We start from the raw sequence: 24,628 nt of genomic DNA, 5'->3' as shown, positions 1-24,628 counted from the left end.
GTGTGTAACCCACTGTTCCATCTGGATTTCTTGCTTTACGTTTTATGAACACTCTAACCAACCCAGTACACCACTTAAAAATTGGTCTATAAAAATAATAGAATTATTTGAATAAAATATTCACTGCTCTTCACTCTTCTGTCCATTAAATGTCTAAGTTTCAATCTACCTTTTCAGATTTTTTTTTTCAGCTTTTCAACAAGAATCTCCTGCTCAAAATAAATTGGTTTGTTTTCTTCTCTTTTTGTACTTTTCCATCCTGGTACATTAGTCTGAAGAATTCAAGTTATTTCAAATAAATTGCACTTCTTCAATTTCACCTATTTTAATCTTAAAAATCCTTCAAGCTACAGGCTAAATCCTATATATTTTATACAGATTTCCCTCATGAGGCCAAATATCATTGATATATGATTCTTCTAAACTTCCACTGACAATATTTTTGCACATTTAGTTGAAAATTGATTATATATTATCTTGTGCCATATCCAATGTTGGATTCTTTAAATATTGTCTAACTTATTTTAGTATTTAACCTTTCACATGTTAATAGTATATTTTCCTCAAGTAGATTTAAGCATCATTAAAGTTATGAAATTGAATTATTTCTGTTTGGCCCACTTGACATAATATCTTAAAGATAGCAGGTGATAAACATATTTATTGATTTAAAATGAAAACATAATATTAATAATAAATTCCTTCATTAATAAAAATGCTTAGGTTTCTTCTCTTAACTTATTTAACTTTAAATGATTACATATAAAATATCTGTCTGGAAAAAAGTCCGGCCATTGTTAATAAAATAGGAATGGTTTGTGTGACATCAATGTAACCTGGCAGCCAAGGAGAGTGGACTGGAATGAGCATGCGTGAACAATGATGACTTCACTGTACTAGTTAGTGGGGACAATAGATAACGTTGAGTGAGCATGTGTACTGCGTGGTCATCGCATTCAAAATGACTGAGCGGATAGAGTAACAAATCTCCATCAAATTTTGCATCAGCTTGAACATTCCTCTGTGGAAGCTATTTGGATGATTCAGAAGGAAGCAGCTATGGGCAACTGGTGATTGGCAGCTTCATCATGGCAATGTGCCCCCTCATGCATCACTTCTTGTGCCGAGTTTTTTGGCAAAACATCAAATCACCCGGAGATGCAGCACCCTTACAGGTCAAATTTGGCACCTTGCAACTTTTGGCTCTTCCCAAAACTAAAATCACCTTTGGAAGGGAAAAGATTTTAGACCAGTGATGAGATTCAGGGAAATACAGTGGGACAGCTGATGGCTATTGGGAGAACTGTGTGAAGTCCCAAGGTGCCTTCTTTGAAAGGGACTGAGGTGTCATTCTCCTATGTACACTGTTTCTTATATTTTGTACTTTCTTCAATAAATGTGCCTATTGTTCATATTACATGGCTGGGTACCTTCTGGAATACACACACACACACACACACACACACATTCCACAATGTATTACATGGCTAAAAAGTATTTCAATAGCTATTCCACTGAACTAGAATGGGTGTTTTCCATCAATTGTTCTAGTCTAGGATAGGAGCGAACAAACTCTGTATCCACGGAACAGAAGGAAAGCTGAGAAAAGTCCATGGATTATGTCAGTCAATGCTTTGTGCAAGAAGTGGAAAACGGAAATAGAGGGAATAAAAGAAAGACTAGGAGAAGGACATAAGACAATAGATGAAACAAATTTGGGACCTGGTGCATACGGTATGATGGGGTAACTAACTGCTCATCTCTGAGTTATCCTGACTTAATGCACTCTAGAACAATACGGACTTAGATTTCATGCTGTTTCTGAAGAAGAGCAGGAAAGAAGCAGATGTCTCTATAAATGTTATGAAAATTATAGATCTGTTTTTAGAGTTTTCTTCACATTTATGAATATGTATCTCACTTGAGTGATGAAATTTCAACATAACATCTGAAAAATGCTTCTAATGCTGAAACCAAAGTTCTTTTTGGCAACCTTTTCTAGAGAAGCTTTTACTCTTTGACTTATTGTCAGCGAAGTGCGAGGCATCCTATTGCCTGTCTTGCCCATGAATAATGAGAAAGATGACAACAAATCAATGTTGCTTGTGAACTAACTTGTTAAAGGCCAAATACAAATACCAAATTACTAATAAAAATACAATAAAGTTCAACACCCACAAAACCCTGCCAATCTTTGAACGCAGTACAAAGCAGAGCATCAGTTTTCTGCTGAACTACTACTACGTCCTTTCTAGCATTTTAGGATTGTATTACATTTGTAGCAAAAAAACCTCCTGAATGTATTTGAAACATTTCTGTCCAGTTGAGAGAGACCATTTACTATTGTTCCTATGGCACAACTTAAAAATTAAATACACTCTCCATTTGGACAGTGATTTGATAACTTTCATATTTAGTGTAGTGGGGTGGGGGGATCCAAGAAAGGGTTTGGAAAAATTGATAATATCTAAGTTCTTAGAAACAGTATTAAACATTGTAATGAAAAACAAGATACAACCTTTTCAAGATTGTGATTATTCTTGGCTAGGTATATCTCTAAAATCTATCCCTGTACTTCAACCCCAGTGTAATTGCCTTACTTTACTCTTTTATCATTTTCATGATATTAGCGATTCTGCTACAATATACCATTCATTATGGGCCAGCCTCATGTCCTCTGATGCATCCCCTATGCCTCCGTAGGGTTTCCCAAAGGTCAGAATCCCTATATCACATACAAGGTTTCAGAACTGTCCTCAAGACACCTTCTCTATTATCACCTACCCTATGCAAATTTCCAACTCAAGGAAACTCACACAGAAGCTGCCCGACGGGGAAGGAGACAGACAAGCAATTGGAATGCAATTGGATAAGTACTACAATAAAGGAGTAAGTTTAAAGAATAATGAAAAACAAGGAAAAGGCAAATAACTGTTAACTAGAATACGGTGAGGTTTCCAAGGAAGAGTGGACAGTACCAAAGGGCTAGTACTTTATTTTCTTCTCTTTAACTTTATTTCTATTCTTTTGCCTTTGGTACTTAGAATTTTTTTTTTCGTCTGCACAGCAAGTGGCAACATTAGTAACTTTTTTCTTGGTAGTCCTCGGTTAACAATCCATCCTGGTGCAAAGGTTACTTTATGATAGAGACTATTTCTCACTTTCTTTGTCCTTTTTGCTTCTGACTCTGAGTCTGGCATGAAACCACCACCCAACTCTGGACACTATTATTTGTAAATAAATCATTCAAGATTCATCTCAAAACTCAACTTCTGTAGGACTGCCCCAGCCTTACCTGGCATACGTGATTACCCCTTCCTGTACACAAATGATTACGGTACACACCTTGCACATCTAGAGACTGCCATACAAAATACTGTGTGTGCCGTGGGTCTGGTTTCTGGTCTGCCTCCCACTCCTGTGAGCTCCCTGGGTCAGGGATAAGCCCTTCCTTATTAATTTTGTATTTGTTTCTTTCATTTCCGTGGCTTTCCTTTCTAACACTGCACTTAGTACTTTTAATGTACTTGGAAAAAATGTGTGGAATGAGGTCTATAGTATGATATGTTAAAAACAACAAAAACGATATATCACCCTATGAAGTATAACTTCAGAATCCTTGACTTGTTAAAAACAAAAAATTATTAAAAACAAAAAGGTGACTTCTAAAGTTTTTGCCTATATTTCAAGAAATTCTTTAACTTGAATAAGTTTCAAATCAAGGCATATAAATAATTTTATGGGAGATCTCTTCTGCAAAAGTTCAATAATACATCAGTATAAATAATTTAGGAAATGTTAAAACATCTTTGCTTTTCAGTATTACACAGTTACACATTAGAAAACACAAAAATATAAAGACAATACAAGGAAATGGACAAAGCCTTCCCAAATATACTCATTTTAACTTATTCTCATCCTACTGACTTTAAATGTGTTTGTTTTCATTATAAACAATTGTAATAAGAACTTTGAAATGCTCATTTAAAAAAAAGTCCAAAGAATACAGAAATTAAATTTTGCTGTCAGTTTACTGAAAGGTTAAGACTTAACTACTATTCCAGTTACAGAGTGATACATTTTTTTCAGGAAATACAAATGCTTAAGACAAATAACTCAAAGGTAATTAGAACTAAGCTACATATATGCCCAAAGATTTTGAATACATATAGTCAACAAATATTTTTCTTTACCTCTCTAAAATATCAGAAAGATATTTACAAATATTTTAGAAAAAAAGATTTTCTAATATAATGTATTCTTGCCTGAATATTAAAATGATCTGCATTCTCCAAATAGCTGCAAATAATTTTATATCATGATGTTCTTAAAATAATTTGGATAGGAACCAACATGTATTATTTCATTAACAAATGAACATTTCAAATTTTACTGCTGGGCAACAAAATAAAGTGAGAAGTATAGCAATTATTTGGAATGAATAAGTTTTGTCCCAATTGGTAACAGGCATTATTATAGTCTTTGCATTTTTAAAGTAGACTTAGTGTGAAAAGATACAAAAAAGATTCCAAGTTATCTACAGTTTTCACGTGATGTGAATTCAAAACTTCATGCTTATACATATTTAACAGTACTAGTTTTTCTTCCCAGTTCATTTATTTATTTATTTTAAATATTTTATTTATTCTTTAGAGAGGAGGAAGGGAGGGAGAAAGAGAGAGAAACATCAATGTGTGGTTGCCTCTCCCGTGTCCCCTACTGGGGACCTGGCCCAAAACCCAGGCATGTGCCCTGACTGGGAACTGAACCAGTGACCCTTTGATTCACAGGCTGGTGCTCAACCACTGAGCCACACCAGACAGGGCCTCTTCCCAGTTTACAAGTTCCATTTTCCCCCTTTCCGAGAACAGCCTTTAAAGTGAAGATTTCTGAGCCCTGTACTATTTCTTTGCTGTGGAATACATCTCTGGTGTTTCTTTGCCTGGAGAAACATGGTCGATGTGCCATGTGACAGACACACTTATTTTACCAGTATGAATTACATTAGCTCATATGCAGAGTTTTATTATTTTCTTAAGTCAGTGAAATGTGGTGTGCTCTTAATTTCTTATTTCAAGTGTAAACTTATTTTTTAAAAGTAAAATAATAATGATATGCATATATATGGGAACTATAATCCCCTAGAAACAAATGAAGCCTTTTGGAGGGAAGAAAGATATAGAGGAAAACACAGAAACATGCATATGTGTATATATGCAGAACTATGTACTTATGTATCTGCGTATGTAATGGGTACATCGTATGTTCATGTATGTATTGCCTAACTGGAAGAAAAGACAAATAGAGCCTTCTGATGGACACAGGAGCTGTGACGTGGAAAAATCAATCTGGAGTCTTAAAAGACAGCAGTAACGTAAAAAGAAAAGCAGATGGAGAAAAACGGGTGAGTACGTACATGGGATCTTTATATGAAACGATACAGAACATAGACCATTATTCAAATAAACTGAATTTTAATGTCTCATTAAAGGTTTAATATTAGTATTTTAATATCTAAAAATGTCCAAATGAAGACAAGCTTGGGAAGAAGAAAAACTCTTCATTCTGTATTTTTCAGTTTTATTCTAAAGCAATGGTGGCCTTGGAAACCGAGAGGAAGACAGCAGCGACCAATATTAAAATAAAACAAAAATAGACTCAGTATATTTCTTTTGACTTGCTATTTTATTTGTTTTTGGATGAGAGAATAAACTGCATCAATGTGTTTCTGCTTTAAAATCAATTAACACTACAACTAACAGAAGAAAACTAGCTCTTGTGAAGTGTTTGGGAAAGAATAAGGGCACTAGTCATATTTAAAGGCCCTCAAAGGAAATTTTCTAACTTAAAAAGGTTTTGTTATAGACTGTGCATTGGCTTGAACCTGTTTTATTGTTCATGCTCCTACGTTCCCATTAAAGCTGATGATTAAAGTTCTACCCACTGGCCAGGTCCCTACAATTACCCCATTGTGATGGAGCTCAACAGTGGGCGCCCTGCTAAGGCCAGACATCAAGTCATTAGAGAACTGTGAGGGACGATGAAGAAGGTTATTTTAATTCCCTTTTCAGCCCTTCTCAGGAGTGGCTCTTTAGTTCACAGGGCTGTGGGTACTTGCTTTCAAACTAACAAGAAATATTATAAATGGAGGTTGCATTATCATGATTGCAGACGATCGAAGGCACTTGACGGCCAAGGATTCTAGGTCCTCAGTATGTGCTGTGTTGTGTTTATCAGATACAATGTATAGATGGTGTCAACAGTAAAAGGGGGGAGGAGTAGTGAAAAGGCTGGGAAGAGGGCAGGGGAAACAGTAAGAGAACACAGGATAAAGGGGACACAACAGAGAGGGGAGCAAAGCCCTGGGTGTTGCGTTAGTATGCAGAACATCATTACCCATTTTCTTGCTGTCCCGCTGCATAGTGCTCCAGCTCTGTACCGGGAAGCGGTTGGACGGGCGGAGGAGGTAGTGGGACATTGGCCCAAGTCGATCCATTGTTTTTCTGTGGTTTAGAAGAGTTTTTATTTTTCTTCTTTTTTCCACCTTTCCCACCTGAAAGTAATATAATAATGTATTTATTCAGACATACCAAATATCAGAAGAAAGAAAGTACATCAGATGGAAAGACGTATTTATGTTTTCAGCACACCAGGATCAGTAAGATGTAGTTGTTAAAAGCTATAAAAAAGTGAAATGACATAACCAGAAAAACAATGTATTGATATAATCATAATGACATTGTTTCTTTCCCAAAGTTTTAACTGCAGAGCTGAACAAACCAAAAACATGGCTGCTGTAGGAAAAGCACATTTATTGGATTATTCATGTCTGTTGCCTCCATGTTTTCATCATCAGATGAAAAAATGGTCCATAACAAATTCTTTCAAATGTCAGATTTTAGTGCATATATAATGCTCTTTTGCAAAATCTCTCTCAGTGGCAAATGCAGTGTCTGAGGATACAGGCTAACCTTTTCCATTCAAGTCTACTCAATTTAACTAATCCAGGAGAATAAGAGTTTTCTCTCAAAAATAACTGGTAAAAATCAATCAACTACAACAGAGGATAAGTTGTAAATCTTCCACACTAATAAGTTTCATAGAATTTTTAACTAATGAACAACACAATTATTTTTGCATATAGTGGGAGTAGCTCCCAGATGTTTTAAGCATAATGTCTCCTAACATTCTAGAAAGGAAGGAGAATGAATGGAAATACAGTAATCAATTTCAGTGCTATTGTAACACAAATGACTTCATGCACCAAACATGAGCAGAAAGCATATAGGCCATACTGGAATTACAGGAGCTCAATAAAATATAAAATAAAACATCATTTGTATAGTGCCAGCCAAACTTTTCATTCTTCCAAAATTAAATACGTTTAATTTCTTTCTAAATGGACCACAGGGGGATGCAGGAAAATAGTTCTTGAGCAGAATGACAAAGAATGATTAAGGGGAACCTAAGGAACTTCCACCACAGCTGTGCTTCCCCCCAAAAATGTATTGACTCCTTGGATTTCTTCTTTCTGGAACTAAAAGTTGTAATAAATATTTGCATCAGGGTTATCTACCACTTGAGATACCACTAGAAGTCTACTTCAGCTCCTTTCTTCTAATTACTAATCTGCACCAGGCAATTCAGAAAGTTATGTGATTTCATAGTAACTTATTTGAGTGCCACAGAATGATGAAACTACTAAACTGGACATACACACTATTGCCAAGTGCAGAGTTATGTCTGTTTTCTAGGTAATGTGCACATATAAACACTTATGTAAAGCGCACCTCTGCAAAGTGCTTGCACCTAAAAAAAATCTTTATTGTATTTTTTCCATTACCCTTTAGTCCCCTATATCTTCTCCCCTCAGCAATTTCCACACTGTTGCCCATGTCCATGAGTCCTTTTTTACTTTCTGCTCCATCCCTCTGCCCCTAACCCTCTCCCCTCCCACTACCTGTTATCCTGCTCTCCATCTATGAGTCTGTCTCTGTTTTGCTTGTTAGTTCGGTTTGTTCATTAGATTCCACATAGGAGTGAAATCCTATGGCATTTGCCTTTCTCTGACTGGCCTATTTCACTTAGCATTGTGTTCTTCAGGTGTGTCCACACTGTTGCAAAGGGTGAAATTTTCTTTTTCTTTTTCTTTTTATGGCTGAGTAGTATTCCATAGTGTAAATGTCCCATATTGTGTTATTCACTCATCTACTGATGGACATATGGATTTAAAGATTAGTTTCTCAATTACATGATAATTTAATCAATAGATACCACCTCAATTTCTACACCTGTAAAGTAGACATACAGTTTCTGTTTCTTTAGGCTATTTTGAGGATTTCAAGAAATGATGCATGTAAAGGGCTCAGAGTGTAGAGAATGCCCAATAAATGTCAATAATTACTATTTTTCCCATTGCCTCTGTCTCAGAGCAAACCCGACTCTACCCATTCCTACAGCCTTTGCCCCACTCAATTCCTCCAATTCCAAGGAGTATCTCACAAATACCCTGATTCTCAGAATAAGATTGATAAACCTGTTTGAATCCAGGTCTCTAACTTTTCTGTTTACAATAGATGAGACTTAATACTTTGTTTCCTGATAACCCACTCACATTACAAACAAGAGCTAGATTTTCCCTGTAGTATCAGAGGTATATTTCAACAATTAAAAGAGGAACAGGTTGGGCCATGTGTCCTTCATAGCTTTTCCCTTAGTTGTGCCTCCGTTATTCCTTATATTTACATATGTACAATGCTTTTACATTTTTTTAGCACTTTTATAAATGTTACATGCTCGCCACCAGAAACAAGTGACACAAATATAAGCAAGTTTTTACATTTTCATTTATTAAGTGAGGAGGTAGAGATGCTTTCTTAGTGTTATGTGGCCCATATTCACACAGTAAGAAAAAACAATTTAAAGTGCTGCAGCTTTTGTGGAAATTACTATTTCTGGAGCTCTGAACCCAACTCTGTCGAAGTCCTTACCCAAGGTCAAGAAAGCCATATTGACTCTCAATACAACAGACTTAAAATGTATTGTGGAAACAGAGCTCATTCATTGAAGGAAGTTGTAAGGGCTTTGCATCCAACATTCATATACACCTTTTTGGGGAAAATTTCTGCTCTCTTAGTGTGGACAGTCTTGGTAGGACTACCAACCAACATGGTTTGCCTCCAATAGCAACAACGGAGACAGGAGGGCTCTCAGCATGGTGGTGGACGGACATATGATATAAGCTAAGGAAATCACACCCTCTATCTGAGATCTAAACCTTGAGCTAAGTGAGCCACAATTTGTTGCTGTTAATTGCAACCAAAGGTTCTCAAGCACTTTACAGTGAGATGTGCCTAAATTTCATTTTAGAAAAACATACTTTGATGACTTGTAAACATATTTGACTCATCTACCCTCAGTGTAAAATGTAAATATTTGGGTTTATATTTATTTATGCTGAACAAATGACTTCTATGTAAAGAAAATTATGAAAACAGCTCATTTTCAAATTAAACTTATAGTCTATTTAAACAACATTGTTGTATAAAAAGACTTAGTTATTGATGCTGATATTGTGCTATACATACATGTATATATTATATGTAGTTATGATGCAGATGATTTTTGAAAGATTTGAGTTTGCTTTTATATTTTTTAACGGCTGGATAGTTAACAGAAGTGCTTATAACTTATATATTGAATAAAATATACAATTTCTTCAAAAGGGATGAGAAATTCACTCAAACAATTCTGAAATGTCCATTTTCTTTATTACTATATTTATTTTAAATTGGTTTCATCCCCATGCACAAATTAAGAAAATCTTATGATATGCTTATATATATATGGCAGTTTGGTCCTAAATTTGAGCCTTATGAAACATACTCTTGATTATAAGAATAAAACAAACTCTATGATATTAAACTCAATTGAACTGAATTAAAAAGGGAATAATCAATTCACTTCCACCTCCTAAAGAATGCTTTCTATCACTGATTTAAGTGATTTTGTATTCAAATGTAGATGAAGTAGTTAATATAATGCATAGCTATAGATAAATGTCACTCAGGAGATTAACGAATTCAAAAAGGAGTAAGCACCATTGTGAATCATATTTTGCTTACAATTACTCACAAGATAACTTTTAAAACTTGGGGGCAATCAACATATACAGAATATTTTATGAAGGACTGGCATAAGATCTTATGTACGCCGTGGCTTGGAGCACAAAGATATTTTTATACATATATTGCTTAAGACTCCACATATCTTGAATGAAGTAAGCCTAAGATAAATCACTTTAATTATTCAGAGCAATTGTGAGAGTCATTATAAATAAATGACAGTATAAATGACATATAAGGTTATTTTAAAAAGTCATCTATTTTATTAAGCTAGTTTAAATTCATAACAGATGTTCAAAATTTTCTGGATTCTATAATGTATCTAATTCTACCAATAGGTAAGAAGAGCAAATAGCTCATTTTAGAGAGAAAAAAAAGAACATTAACATTTTCAGATTGAAAGGGTTCTATCTCTTGAGGAAAAGTCACTTAGTAAATGTTACCCTAATTATGTGAAAGAATTAACTCTTTATAGTATATAATACACTGTAATCATTTAGTAAGAACCTGTAGTTTAAAAAAAAAAACGGTAAGAAACAAATGGGATATCATTAACATGGAGAATTAAGCAAATGAGGTCATGGAATTAACTAGAAACGTGCAGATAAAGTCATCAGTCACGATGTACATGTTACGGTTGGAAACTGGAGGGAGTCCAGTCGAAGCTCTGCTTTGTCGAGGTGAGAGTGTGTTGGTGCACACCTTTATGGTAGGTGTGTATCGCAGTCCAGCAGAGTGTGTTGTCCCCACAGGCACCACATAATCCCAGCATTATTTGTTAGTTCGGCTGATATATCTCAAGTATATACTAAAATTCGTACCATAAAAAGTTATCAATATAAAAGGCTGTATTTTGGGGAGAAATTAAATGTGAAGAATTATGTCTAGTATTAACATTCTTGTTTAGTATGGTATCAGCACCTTACTTTAAATAATATCCTGTAATAGATACTACAACCTATCACACGATATTTTGTAAAGACTGTTCAAAAGTTAGAAGGCACATCACTGGAATCCTAATATGAAAATTCTCCAAAATCACTGGCATTTTCGCTGGACTCATTTTTTAGTGTCAATGCCACGTGAGTGACTTCCCTGCGTGATGCTGAAGTGTGGCTCAAGGCAGGTCAAATATATCTGCTCTTTATTGAATAGCATCTATTAAAATGGCTCTGTTTTACTAGTAAATATATCCTCGTATACTTAGTACATGAAGGGTGACAGTGATTTCTACCCCCCCACACAAGCATGATTTCATCAGGATAAACCATATCGTCATTTGAAAGACAAATGCCTGATAGCGAGTTGTAATTCAGTATTTCTTCATGGTTGTTAGGAACACAGGTCATATGCTGGTGACAAACAAATATTTCTCCTTACTGTGATGAGACCAACCTGAGAGACTGCCACTCCTCTCTGAGCTGTTGTGAGAGCTGGTGGTGCTGAAATCCTGTGACTGGTTGTGTGGCATTCTATTAGACAATCCCTCAGCCAATCGGTAGTCAGGGATGTAAAGTAAGGCTAAGGGTTAAAGGGCAGAGGTCATAGTGGTATTATGTGATTAGTTCATAGCACAAGCCCATGCAGAACATGCAGTTAGCAACTCAGAAGCAGATGTTGGAGGACAGTGGAGGAATGTTTTGTCTATCCTGCCTAATGAAAGTCAAGATGGATTACTGATCACTCTACTGAAAAAGAGCGAAAAGGATGAAACTGGTTGGTATTGGTGTTAGGTAGTAGCGACGGTGGTGGTGGTGGTGGCGGTGGCGGTGGCGGTGGTGGTGGTGGCGGTGGTGGGGTGGTGGTGGTGGTGGCAGGAACTGTACACGGTACTGCATACATGCTGATATATGCTTTTAGTTTAGATAGTGAACCTGGTCATGAATCACTAAGCTGAACAAGTACTAATTTCTATCTCATGCATAAATGACATGAAAATAAATCCTCAGGAAATAAGAACCTGACTCACCATTGTTACCTTTGTTCTGATCAGGAAGAGAATAACCAAATCCCATCAGATCTGTTTTTTGCTGAATTGAGCTTTTCCATTGTGTGTCAGGCAGATCCACAGCCAATTCATGTATGCTGTTGGAATGCAAGATCTGTGTCGTGGCATATGGGGTAGCCTGTGTTATTTGGCTGGAACTGTTGTAAGTGGTTTTGGTCGTGAAGTCAATGCTGCTATAAATGGCTCCATCTGAGAGCATCGTTGCTGTTTTATCCCCTTGGCCTGGAACCGGTGGCAGCACATCTGCAGTGAACATAGGAAAATGAAACAATTTAATGATGCACAGGAAGCCCAAAACTATCAGGACTGAAGATGAAAAATATATGTGTCATCCCGCACGTTTGCATTTCAGCTGAGATGGGTTTCATGAGCCAATGAAGGGTAGATGATGTACAACCTTCGCCAAGCGATCAGCCTCGGTGACAGGCAGGCCTGCCACTCGTCCTTCACATCCCACTGCTCACCACACCTCTTCCCCTCATCCCCCATTTCCTTCAACTACGAATGAGAAATTGGGACATTTCACTACTGAAATACGCTTTCTGTTCATTCTGTTTTAGAATAAATTTGTTTTCTCTTTTCAGAGGCAATGATAAGCATGAATAAAAATTATGAATGAAAATATCTTTTTCCACTTTATTCCGAAGATGTAAAATGCAACTGCTGAATAGATGCAAAAAATTCCAAAATTACACTCTTGAACATTTTTTTTAAAGTTTCAACTTGCTGTTTATCTGCTTTGATTTCACAGCTCCCGAAATGGAGTGTGACTTATGGTAGCAATTTTTTTCTCTTGGGTAACAAAGGAAAATTTTCATGAATAAGTCATTTTTACAATACAGTAAGATTTAATTATATAAAAAGCAATTTGAGTGATCAGAGTTTCATTTATGCTACCAACTCTGAGAAGTAAGTACTGTAGTTTTAAGTTATAATACAGCAAGAGTGAAATTAAACTTTAGGAGTTAACACTGAATATCAACTAGTCCACTTATCATTTATTATTTTGGTGTGCTGAATTATCTTTATATGATGCTTTATAATTCAGAACTGCCACGACTCTCCTGAGCTCTTATTTTCCTTTTTCAGAAGAAAGGTACTAAAATCTAAAAAAAAACCCCAAACCTAAATCACACTATTTTAATCATGTAGAGTTAAAATTGAATATAATTTCAATGTTTCTTAAAACCTATATTCTAAAAGCCACATTTTATAGAATTTGAGGTCACCAACCAATTTGATATCTTTATTACAGAACATTTTCAACGGGTATAGTACTGTAATATTAAGTAATAAATAATAATTTTTTTATCTTGGTACCAAAACCAATTTATCATCACAAGGAGGAAGTATAAGTAAGAACTTAGTCAAAATATCGTAAAACTTTTAGATTCAATGATAGCTAATAGTACTTGAAATAACAATTCTTACAAAAATATTTGTTTTTGCATTTTTACAAAAGTTAAAATTTGTATTCTTTACAACAGGAACAAGACATTTATAATGTATTCACTACACTGTAATATAGGTCTTTCTGAAGGTTTTGAAGTCTGGAATTCCAACTTGTTTTTACCATAAAGTGGTTATGTACTTTATTGAAGTAAATATTATCAATGCATATCAGTGAGATTGTTAAACATATTAAAATTTACAATATTTCACCATGTTGTATAAGGAAATAAAATCATTTTTTAATTTCAGAATTTCTCAACTACTTTCTTGTCTTTCTTGTTTTTAGCTATAAACTAATTTGAAAATGTGATGATAAAAGAGCATACTTAATTCCCAAGTGTCACTATCTTTTTATTCTAAAAACTTTTAATATTTCATAATATATAAAATTGTGGAAACACATTTTCACTCTGGGGAAGTACTTCTACAACGTCTTCCACCGATGAATATTAGCTGGCATGGGACCCACCTTTCCAACTCCTTGATCTTGAGGTTCTCCAAAGCTTTTAGATTTAAATGTGAGCCACTTCAACAACAACTTTTTGAAGTGGTTGTGTGGTCAAATGTTTAAAAGTGGGAAAAGAATTCATCCAAGAACCTAACCCTACATAATGTTATGCTGCACCAACGAAAGCTATGGCTCTAAAACAGAATCTCTCTCTGCTGAAGAAAATTAGTCAGCCTGCAAGTCTAAGTGATTCTCTATTGATTTTTGGGCTGCATATTTACTTCAAATATTATTTGATCATTCTTCAATTTTCAAAAAATAAAATGATTTATATTCCAATGTTGAAATCTTAGAAGCTTATGCATAAATATGTGAGTGTGTGGGAGCATCCTTTAACATCAGATACTTTGGAACCTACACCAGCCTTCCACCCAGCAGCCTGGGCTCAACAGGTTCTGCCATCTTTAGCAGGACTTCCCATTTTCCACTTCACACAGTCAGCACCTACTCATCCTTAGTGCTTTAGATCGGCTGACAGGCACTTGTTAACCATTTGAGTTTGAAACCCGTGAATTAACAGAAGCCCTTCTCGTCCAGTTGAAGTCACTTATGAATTATTCTGAAGAATTTTAAAATTTTGGTTAAGCATGCATTTATTTTTTTCTGGCCTAGTATAATTACTTGTATAAATATGGTTATAATAGAAATGTTTATGTGTGAACTCTGCCTTTAGAAATGCAGAGCAGTGTAGATAAAAGAACCTTGGCTTTAGAATCTGGAAGGCCTGCATTCTACACTCAGACTTCAAGTTAATCTTCTTGAAAACCTTAGTTCCTTGACCTTTAAAATTGAAATATGATTATCTATGTCAAACATTTACTGTGTGAAGGAAATGAAAAAAACTACAAAAATCCCTAACACTATTTCTGGTACATAGTAAATGTTTAAAATGCCTATCAAAGCGAAAATAGATACAGTAAACCCTGAAAAAACTTTGTCTTGTCCTTGTTGTTCATCTGTGAAATATGTCATGTCATAAAAATGAGGAGGAAATAGAAGAAAAACTGTGAAAATCCACAAGTGAACCCTTTGGCTAAATTAGACTGAGAAACTTTAGATGTTAGTGTAGCCTGCTAGAAATTGAAAAATAGTTCATTTGTTCAGTATTTGTTTGGTATTTGTTCGGTTTTGTTCACTTGTCAGGTACTTATTCCTTGATATAAAAGTAGAATGGTGTGTTATTCCAACACAAACACAAAAAGTAAAAGAGGAAGCTCTTCCCTGACTTATAGAAAGCTTTGGGAACAGAGTTTTTTTTTGTTTTTTTTTTGAAACAGGTCAAGAGAAGTGTTCTGCCTTTTTGGTGAGGAGATACTCAGGTACAGAACTCACTCGTGGCAGAGTGAGAACCTGCAGAGCTCTGAGTTTGGTCACCTAGGGAGGACAGCCACTTGCAGAGGCTCTGGGCATGGGAGAATCCTAAACAAGGTATATGTAAGCTGAGACATCCTACAACTTACTTTCTAGTCTTCCATTTAATCCAATGATGTATATTGACCACTGACTGTCTATCAAGCTTTGTGCTAAACCCATAGATGGGGCATACAGTCATCCATTTAATCCTCATCACACACCTAAGAAGTAGGGATGGATACTTTTCTGCATTTTATTTGGGGAGTGGGAGTGAGTTTGCCTTCTTATAGTTGGTATTGACAGAATGCATACTCATACAATACTTAGTAACTCTACTATTTACAAAGCTTTCAAATTATACTGAAACAGTATTGGTATTCCACTCTTGAAGAGAAAAGGCCAGTATCCCTGATTATCTTTCTAATGCCTTTATATATTCATACATGTGAAATCTGCCAATGAGGCTTATAATACACTCAGAATAGCCCTGGGTCTCCTGCAGTAATTCTGCGTAGGGGTATAGAAATCCTCTAGAGGATTCATCCAAACTCTCTTGGATTACAGCACTACTTTCCTAATTAATCACCCCAAATCGTCACTGTAACTCCATTCTCCACCCAGTAACAGGCTGCATGACTTAAGGCAGTACTTGGATCCTAGCATTCTCCTCTTAAAAATCTATGAATGGCTTCTGGTCACCCTTTGCAGAAATTTTAAAGTCTTTGTGTGGCTTACTAGGCACTCTGTTCCGTTTCTCGGTGCGTTCAACCCCTCTGCTACCTTGCACTTTATATTCAAGTCATTAGGAAATTTATTCATTTCCCAAATAGGTCAATATTTCTCTTATCACACTTTTTAATAATTCCTACCTGTTCAGATGATCAATTTAAGTAACACTCCATTCACAGAACTGTCTAATTTCCACTGGGCAGCTCTTTCATGTGGGGGTATTGACAAGACAGCTCAAGTCCATTTACTATCTGCACAATCTTCTGCCAATGGAAAACTCATAAATATGGGCCAAACTAAACACAGGGACCAGGGACTTCTCTAGACACATCTTTCTCTGAACCTATCATTCTCCTATTGACTGGATGGAAAGATGGAGGGGATGAAGTGGTAATCATTTACAGTGTGTCCAATTCTGTCTCCCTATAAAGACCTATGAAGAGGACCCTGGCATGAAATTTTGGACACTCTAGTATATCAGCTACTTAGCACCTTCTTGCCTTGTATTTGGGTACCAGTTAACAGTTGTAGACCCACAAAAAAGTTCTTTCCCAACATGTTAAATTTAAGTGTATATTCATTATATGACATATGAGGAAAAAGAACGTCTCTCTTCATATTGATATTATATTTTTACTATCTGTCGGCTACACAGGACATGCTCAATAAATATATGCTGAATGAATTAGAAAAGTGAAATGGCTAGACCAAAATCAGAAGCCCTATTTAGCAGCATAATCTCTGATTTTAGTACTCTTGTATTAATAGCCTTAAAAACAAAATGTATTATGAATATTTATCTTTCTGACTAGTAATGACTTCCTTAAAAGCTTAATTTTTTTAATCAAGGTAACATATGACAATGGTTTTATAACAAAATTTCAGCAAAAGTACTGTGCTGTTAGTACATGTGCTTCCCTAATTTTAATGATGAAAACTACCTTTTAGTATATCTTTTTAAAAAAAAAATCTAGGAAAGCCAAGAAAACAAATAACGAATAATAAAATTTTGAAACTCTTAACTTACCTCCACGCCCAAAATTCCCAATCTCATTTGGGCCACTATTGCTGTTGTTTACTGGCAAGCTCGTGGCTGGCCAGGAATCAGCAAGCCATGGATAATTGGGGTCCCCAGCATTCAGAAGGCCTGGACGACTGAAACAGAAATTAAAAGGAAATCAACACATGGAGCTCAGAGAGAGACTTGGACACCTATCTCAGGCACTAAAATGAATGTAAGAATTTAAGATTTTAATTCACTTCAAGTTAAAATGTGTATGCTCTCTAGAATTAAGGAACTCTAGCAGTTCCTTAGGTTATCTATAGATTAACCTTGTCATTGGAAGCAGAAGAGTCCTGCCTGGGAGTTTGCTGGCATCCAAATGAATTCAGTCATCTGCCCTGAATCTGGTAGGAATCAGTATCATAGCAGGATTTTGAAGTAAGTTTTGATGATGAGTTGGTACCTCAAGGGAGCAACTGCTCAGAGTGGCTGCTCAGTACCCACGAGTTTCCCAAGAGTGCCATTCCCAAGACTTTGAGCTACTGCATTCTCAATTCCTGCAACTCCCGTATTTATCTGTCTGCTGGAGGCTGTAACCCCTGTTATGACCCTTCTTACTTGATTTAGGGCAAAGAACTTGAGAGAAATTAATGAACAGTATTTATACTATTCCATCGATAGCACATTTACAGGTTCTCTAAATGGCAAAACATTAGGGGGACATTTCAGTGTTTTCTAAGGTAATAAACGATCCACTGTGATCTCGTCCAGCACATGTGTGGAGTCTTGAAACTTTCTTCACATAATAGTTAATAAAGAATTTACATCTTTAATGTTAAAGATGGGGATTCTAATTCCTTTATAGATTATTAAATTATTTATGAAGAAATAGCAATATCTATAATCATTGTACTTTTTTGTTTTTTTGGGTAGACAGTTTCTGGTACAATCCCTAAGGGAAACACAAGTTTCTATGGAAACTACAATAAGAAAATCCAACTACTTTCTTGCTACATCCACTAGTTTTCATTAGACCTAATCTCTTTGTGATAAAATATTGATTAAATGGGAGATTGGACGTTATTACCAGAGCCTAATTACAATCTCCATATTGGCAAAGGGAAAATAGATAAGGATGTATGGGTATGTTATCAGCTTTTATCAATTTCAATTGAGTATCCAAAGTTGTGGAATCCAGTCCTATCAATCTACAGCCTATTCATCATCCATGAATCATTTACTTTGTGATCGATTATGTGTAATTGTTCACTCACAGCAATTTAGTGAGAGCCAATAAGGAGTCTTAAACAACAGCAACTTCATTTGCTAATGTCTAATTAATGCAATAAACATTGGCTAACAAATGAACATGTTCGTTGTGATATTTAGTACTAATTTCTTCAGGGGCATGTGGGAGATATGAAACATCTGGACTTGATTCCTCCAAAGTGCATGAGAGATAGATCATTAAGACTGCGGTAAGCCATTTAATTCCTCCTAGAATTCTCAGACTTCTAAGTGACCATTTATTACAATAAAGCCTCTTACTACAGAGTTTCCCAATCATGATTACAAATAGTAATAATAAAAAATCTCCTTAGCATACCTTCCATTGCTCATTAGTCCTCCATCCCCTCTCTGAAATGTAACTGTAAAAAAAAGAGAAAGACATACACACACAAGTAGTCAATATTAATTACGATGGATAACAACTACATATTGGCCCTTAGTTTAGAGCTGAGGCCTCTGGGAATTTTAACAAAATATAATTAACATAATTATACAGGGAGTAAAAAAGAATGATTTGGTCCACTGCGAAGCCATCACTTGTGCCAAATTCAATAAGACATTTTAAATTCTTCAAGCCAAATGTATGGCTAAGTCTAAGGGGCAATTTGTTTTTGGATGTCAAATGTCGCAAATGTTACAATTGATGTACATAATGGTATTGGAAAATCAATAAGTAATAATAGGGAATTATGAAATCATGACTTTTCATCTTAATATGTGGGTTTTCTAATTAGGAGAAATATGCAAAATGCAAATAATAGAAATTGAAACAAGATAGTTCAAATAGGTAATATCCTCCTTCCAATGGTACTGCCCGATGACATATTCCTCCACATCACAGATCACTTTAGGGGCACTGAGGAGCACTGTGAGTTGAATGGCTATGATTCCAATAGACATGGACTGTATTTAATAGAGAATGATGTGCTTCGTGCTTTGTTGCATCATCCAACTCTCACAACAGCAAAATTTTCAAATAATTGACACTGAATGTATTCTAATTGCACGCAGTGATTACAAAACTCAAGTTTTTTATAAAACTGTAGAACTCATTAGCAACCCCAACAAGCAGCCAGGAGAGCCACAGCTGGGCAAGCCACTCCCTCCAGTTACCAGATTCCATTCCACAAAACAGCATGAAAGTGGGTTTCAAGGATTAGCCAAAGAATATAAATATCCGTTCAGGTTCACCATCACTTGTCCAGAATCTTATATATGAGTTGTGAGAAAGGTATTATGGTGCACTCTAGAAAGGTTCTAGGCAGCAGATGATAGTCAACATTATTTAATATTTTTTCAGGGAAATGTGAATATACATGACTAGTGGGGAAAAGCTTACAAATAATTCCACATTACTCTGGATCAAATGACTTAACTGGAAAATCATGCAAAAAAATTGCTGTTTAGAAATTTATGGACTGCAAAACTGCAATTATGACCAAAATTAGTATGGGTCAGTTAAACCAATGACTGGGAATAAAGGGGAAGAATACAATTTCAGATATGAGAACCCAAAATACCTTATTTTTGAAAGGTATTGATTTTTTTACTATGTTTTTTTTTATCTAGTGAGTAAAGATAAAAATAAATAAAAATTTATGAATTGATTCATACTTTAAGTAAACCAATGACTTATTGTTACTTAAAGCATACACATAGGACATGCTTTTAATTTGAATAACCTCTCCATAATTCATCTGTTCCTCAAGTTTCCTTTATCAAATGTGATCACTCTGGAACTTTTGTAAATTTCCAGAATCAGTCCCCCAGGGCTAATGATATCTCGCTCATGACATCATAAGGGGATAGATAGGATCATACTTCCAAGGGCCCATCAGAACTTTCATGAGACACTACTTCATGAGACAGTTTCTGGAATATCTGCTGGCACCTGAATTATACTGCCTTATTAATTCTTGAGGTAACATCTCAAATGTGTTATAAAACAATCCTGACATAACTTCTGCATCTGCCCAGGATGGGCTGTGGATACAGTTCCTGGGAAAAATCAAGGAATACTCATCACTACTCTGCTCTCTGATGGCGCACTTAAGTGCTGGGAATGAGGAAGCAGCAGCATGTCCACCTCACAATGGGTCCTTTTAATAAATGCATTTAACATAAAATAATTAGTCTAAAGCAATTGATAAAAAAAAATAAGCATGGGGGGTATTAAATAAAGGCCTGATTAGGGAAATAAAGTACAACAAAATGTGAAAACAGTATAGCTAATTAGCTTCCCATCTGATGTGACTTTCTAGTTAGTTGTATGGTTTTTAATGGACTATCAAGTGATTGTTTTACTCTGCTAAGAAGAGTTAAGATAATGTTGTGAATATCATTGTGAACATACAAATAAACAAGCACTGATGGGCTATACCTTAAAATGTGCTGTTAGGAGATAAGTAGGGAGAAGCTAAATATTTCTCCCTAATTTACATGCTCTTTTCCCCCCCAAAGCCTCTGTTACTGCCCGAACAATAAGTACATTACAGAAAGGACAACCGAAGAGGCAAAAAAATTGAGTCACACCTGACTTGTATATACTAACTAATGGTAAACTTTTCATAATATGCATCTCTGAATACCGACTATACAAAAGCAAAAATACACAGACTATTGTGTAAATACATGACTAACCCAAAATGGCATATAGACATGAGAATCTTCCATTTTTTATATTTTTATCAGAATCAAAAAAAGACCCTTATCTTAATAAAAATGCTTAGTTGTCTTTTTAAAGCAAGGGAATAAAGAGCACATCTTTTCAAGATTCCTTTTTTAACCCATGCTTCAAAACTTTTAGATTTGTTCTATTTTGAACAACAAATGAAAAGTAACAGAATTCTCATAGATCATGACATTAAAAGCAGACTGGAAAAAAGAATGAACAATTAGAACTCCGAAAATGGAAGTCACATTTAGTGTTCTGATCAGATTTTTTTTTTTTTTGGTGCAAAGAGAGAGAAACATAAAAATAAATGCCTCAGCAGATTGGAAGCTGTTTTGAGGTAGCTGTCATTTCAGAGATGTGCTGAACCACCTTGAAGGTAAAAGCACAGAGGGCAGGAGAGTAAAGGTGATCGGACAACCTTGTCCTAGTCAGGACTTTGATACTTACCAGTAATTGCGCACTTATCAGGGATAACTTGAGATAAGTATGAACCTTTAGCAGGAGTTTCTGCTAGCCTCTAAAACTGAGAACTTTGAGGGAGCCATTTGCAGAAGTTTTTAACTAAGACTCACTAAATAACTCTAAGGCTTCTAAAAAGTTCTACAGATACCACAATCTTATATATATATTTTTAGAACTGCATTAAATATTTTGAATTTATTGCAATATTTATAAAGGATATAGGGTAAAAAAGATTTTGCAAGTTTCTATCATACACAAAGTACCTGTACTATTTATTATCTGATGGGATTAGTCCTAATCTCATACCTGCTAGAAGTGAAGGGGAAGGAACACATAACTATGCAGTAAATTGACATTTTGAGGTAAGGATGCTTTCAGAACGCCTATCTCTAGTGAGCCACATTTTCCTACTCCAAATGGAAACTTTAATGCTGCCAGCCAAGCTTCATTCCCTTTCCTGATAAGCTATTTCTCAAATATGAATGTATATTAATCCTCTTTTAATAAGCATTAACTCAGCCCAGGTAATCAGACTATAAACATTCCGTCCAATCTCTCAGCTGTCCTTGGATAGTTTTCAAATACTTTATATCTCAGCAACCGTTTTAAAAGCTGTGCTTGCATTATTTAACATTTCATAATTTGCTCACTCATTAAATTCTTTGTATTTATTGTTTTATAAAATCTGTTATCTTTAGAAGTGATAGGCATAAATAAAATCACCCCTTTAAAATCAAAGTGTATTTACTTTCATTAAAAATCTGATCCTTTGAAATTGTGAATACGAAAGTGAACAACAAAACTGGAAAAGAGCCATGTAGCCAAGTGGATTATTATATGGGTATATAAAACATAAATATGGATAATATGTTTTATATATATCATATATAACTATCTAGAATCTCTATGCAAGCTACAATACGTGGCCTTTATTCTAATTTATGTTGTTCATTTTTCTATTTACAAACACTGTTATACACATGATCAAACAATTATTCTAGATTCAAAAATTACCTAATATTTTCTATACTTTATGCCAAAAATCTCTTTACAATCCCATTTCACCCTACAACGACTTAGGTGGTAGATTATTCTAGCCGGCAGCCATGTCACAGGCAGTGACAAGGAGACTGGTAGTGCTCAGTGAAGATTAAGAGAAATAGCACTGCACACTGCTCTAGAAAAACAGAAAATAATTTCATACAGACGATGATATCTGAGGATACCTTTTCCGTCTACCTGCCCTCCTTTGTGCCATGTGCAAGCCTGTGGCACATGTTTGTTTCTGAAGATTTTATTTTATTTTTTTGAATATATTAAGAATAATATTTTTTTCTGTTATGATAGTAATCTATGTTCATAGCACAACATTTGTGAAATTCAGAAAAAATATTGATTTTAATCTCACCACTCAGACCTAACCAGTAATACTTTATGTTTTCATTTCTTTTGGCTCCTTATATTTCTCTTATATTTTATGCCATATATGGTCTATTTTTACAAATTTGAAATCATATTGTTTGTGCTATTTTGTATCTTGTTTTTTTCAACTGAGAAAACATAGAGTTGCTTCCCACGTCCTTATTCTGAAACATAATTTTTTAAAGCTTTTTCATTTTTTAAAATTTATTTATTTATTTTTATTCAGTTACAGTTGTCTGCATTTTCTCCCCATCCCTCCACCCCACCCCAGTCAGTCCCACCTCCCTCCCCCACCTCTACCCTCCCCCTTGATTCCGTCCCTGTGTCCTTCATAGTAGCTCCTATAGACCCCTCTCCCCACTATCCCCTCCCCACTCCCCTCTGGCTATTGTTACAATGTTCTTAATTTCAATGTCTCTGGTTATATTTTGAATAATGGATAAAGAGGGGAAAATGAACAGAGCGTTAGTGTGTCCTGCTGCCCTCTCATTTCCTACGTAACAAGTTCAGCCCAATTCTCCTTGCAGGACATTTAAATGTGTAAGTTTGCATTTGATTCTTTAGAGTTGTTTTTACGATCTAAAGTGCTAATCCACTAGTGTTCTATGATAAATGTGTTAAATCTCTGATATATAAAAAAATATCTATACTGAGTGACAGGCTTTTTTCCTCTTCCTTCTAAGCATTCAAATATAATTTTTCACATAACAGGGAGTCAAAAACTAGCCACAGTCAAAGTCAATGACTAAGTTTTCGCCTACAGAGGACAAGTGGGAGACTTTCTGCGAGACTTACAATTTCCAAACTGCAAGGTCATTTTTGTATCTCCAGACTAGTTAAAATCTTTTCTGTTTACCTCTCCAGTGGTTAAGGAGAGCCTTAGAATGGAGTAGGAAAAGGGCAGTGCTGAAATCAAATTTCACCTGCTTTACAATTCTACTTAGGATCAGCCTAACTTTATTAAAGTACATGTTTCTTAATATATGTAAAGAATAAGATATTCAAACACTATATAATCCAACATCGCACTTGGGGTTTGAAATAAGTGAAGTGTTTTATATTATAAATTCAGTAATTATCCCAAAGTAAAATTTTTGTTTAGTGGGAAAAATTATTTTGTTATGGTGAATCAACAATAAAGTTTTGAGGCTGTATACACATTACAATGTAGTGAAAAAGTAGAAATGTTAGGTTTTTCACCTTGCAAGAAAATCCTATTTTCGTACTTGTGAAATTTATGGTTCCCAGAGAAATTTTTATAAAAACCAAAATAAAAACAGATCAGTACAAACAGAATTTATTCAATATAATTTTTATAACACACTTCAGAAGAAATAACCCTCAATGAAATCTCTGTGCTCTGAAAATGGATCATTAGCTCATGCATGAAATATCAGAAATTTAAACCTATGATAAATACATACTCCATTAATCATTCTTATTTAAAAATCCCCATATTCTCCACATTGCATAAGGACAAGAATAGGGAAAATTTAACAGGTGGAGGATAGGATATTTTTGGAGGGAAGTGTGTAGAAAATATCACCAAGTCAGATATACCGTGCTAGGCACCTGTGGTTTCAATTTTCATTTTCTTCTCACC

General features: G+C 35.2%; 1 protein-coding gene across 12 annotated transcripts in view; it reads right to left on the bottom strand.

Moving 5' to 3' along the window:
• The window catches only part of ROBO2 (roundabout guidance receptor 2), a 1,283,870-nt gene that overhangs the window by 29,734 nt on the left and 1,229,508 nt on the right, over positions 1-24,628 (bottom strand). For 9 of the 12 annotated variants that reach the window (XM_071220604.1, XM_071220607.1, XM_071220608.1 and 6 more), the window contains exons 19-22: positions 18,784-18,826; positions 17,202-17,329; positions 12,094-12,375; positions 6,397-6,553 (exon numbers count right to left, since the gene is read on the bottom strand). In XM_071220604.1, the coding sequence (XP_071076705.1) occupies positions 6,397-6,553; positions 12,094-12,375; positions 17,202-17,329; positions 18,784-18,826 (610 nt within the window). Of the gene's footprint in view, positions 1-6,396; positions 6,554-11,519; positions 11,646-12,093; positions 12,376-17,201; positions 17,330-18,783; positions 18,827-24,628 lie in introns of all 12 variants that reach the window. The other 3 variants (XM_071220606.1, XM_071220602.1, XM_045193521.3) reach the window with 2 other exon arrangements.

Source organism: Desmodus rotundus, chromosome 2 (genome assembly GCF_022682495.2).
Source record: "Desmodus rotundus isolate HL8 chromosome 2, HLdesRot8A.1, whole genome shotgun sequence".
Lineage (NCBI taxonomy): Eukaryota > Metazoa > Chordata > Mammalia > Chiroptera > Phyllostomidae > Desmodus > Desmodus rotundus.
The sequence above is the reverse complement of the archived record's forward strand: the minus strand, read 5'-3'. Positions and strand labels throughout refer to the sequence as shown.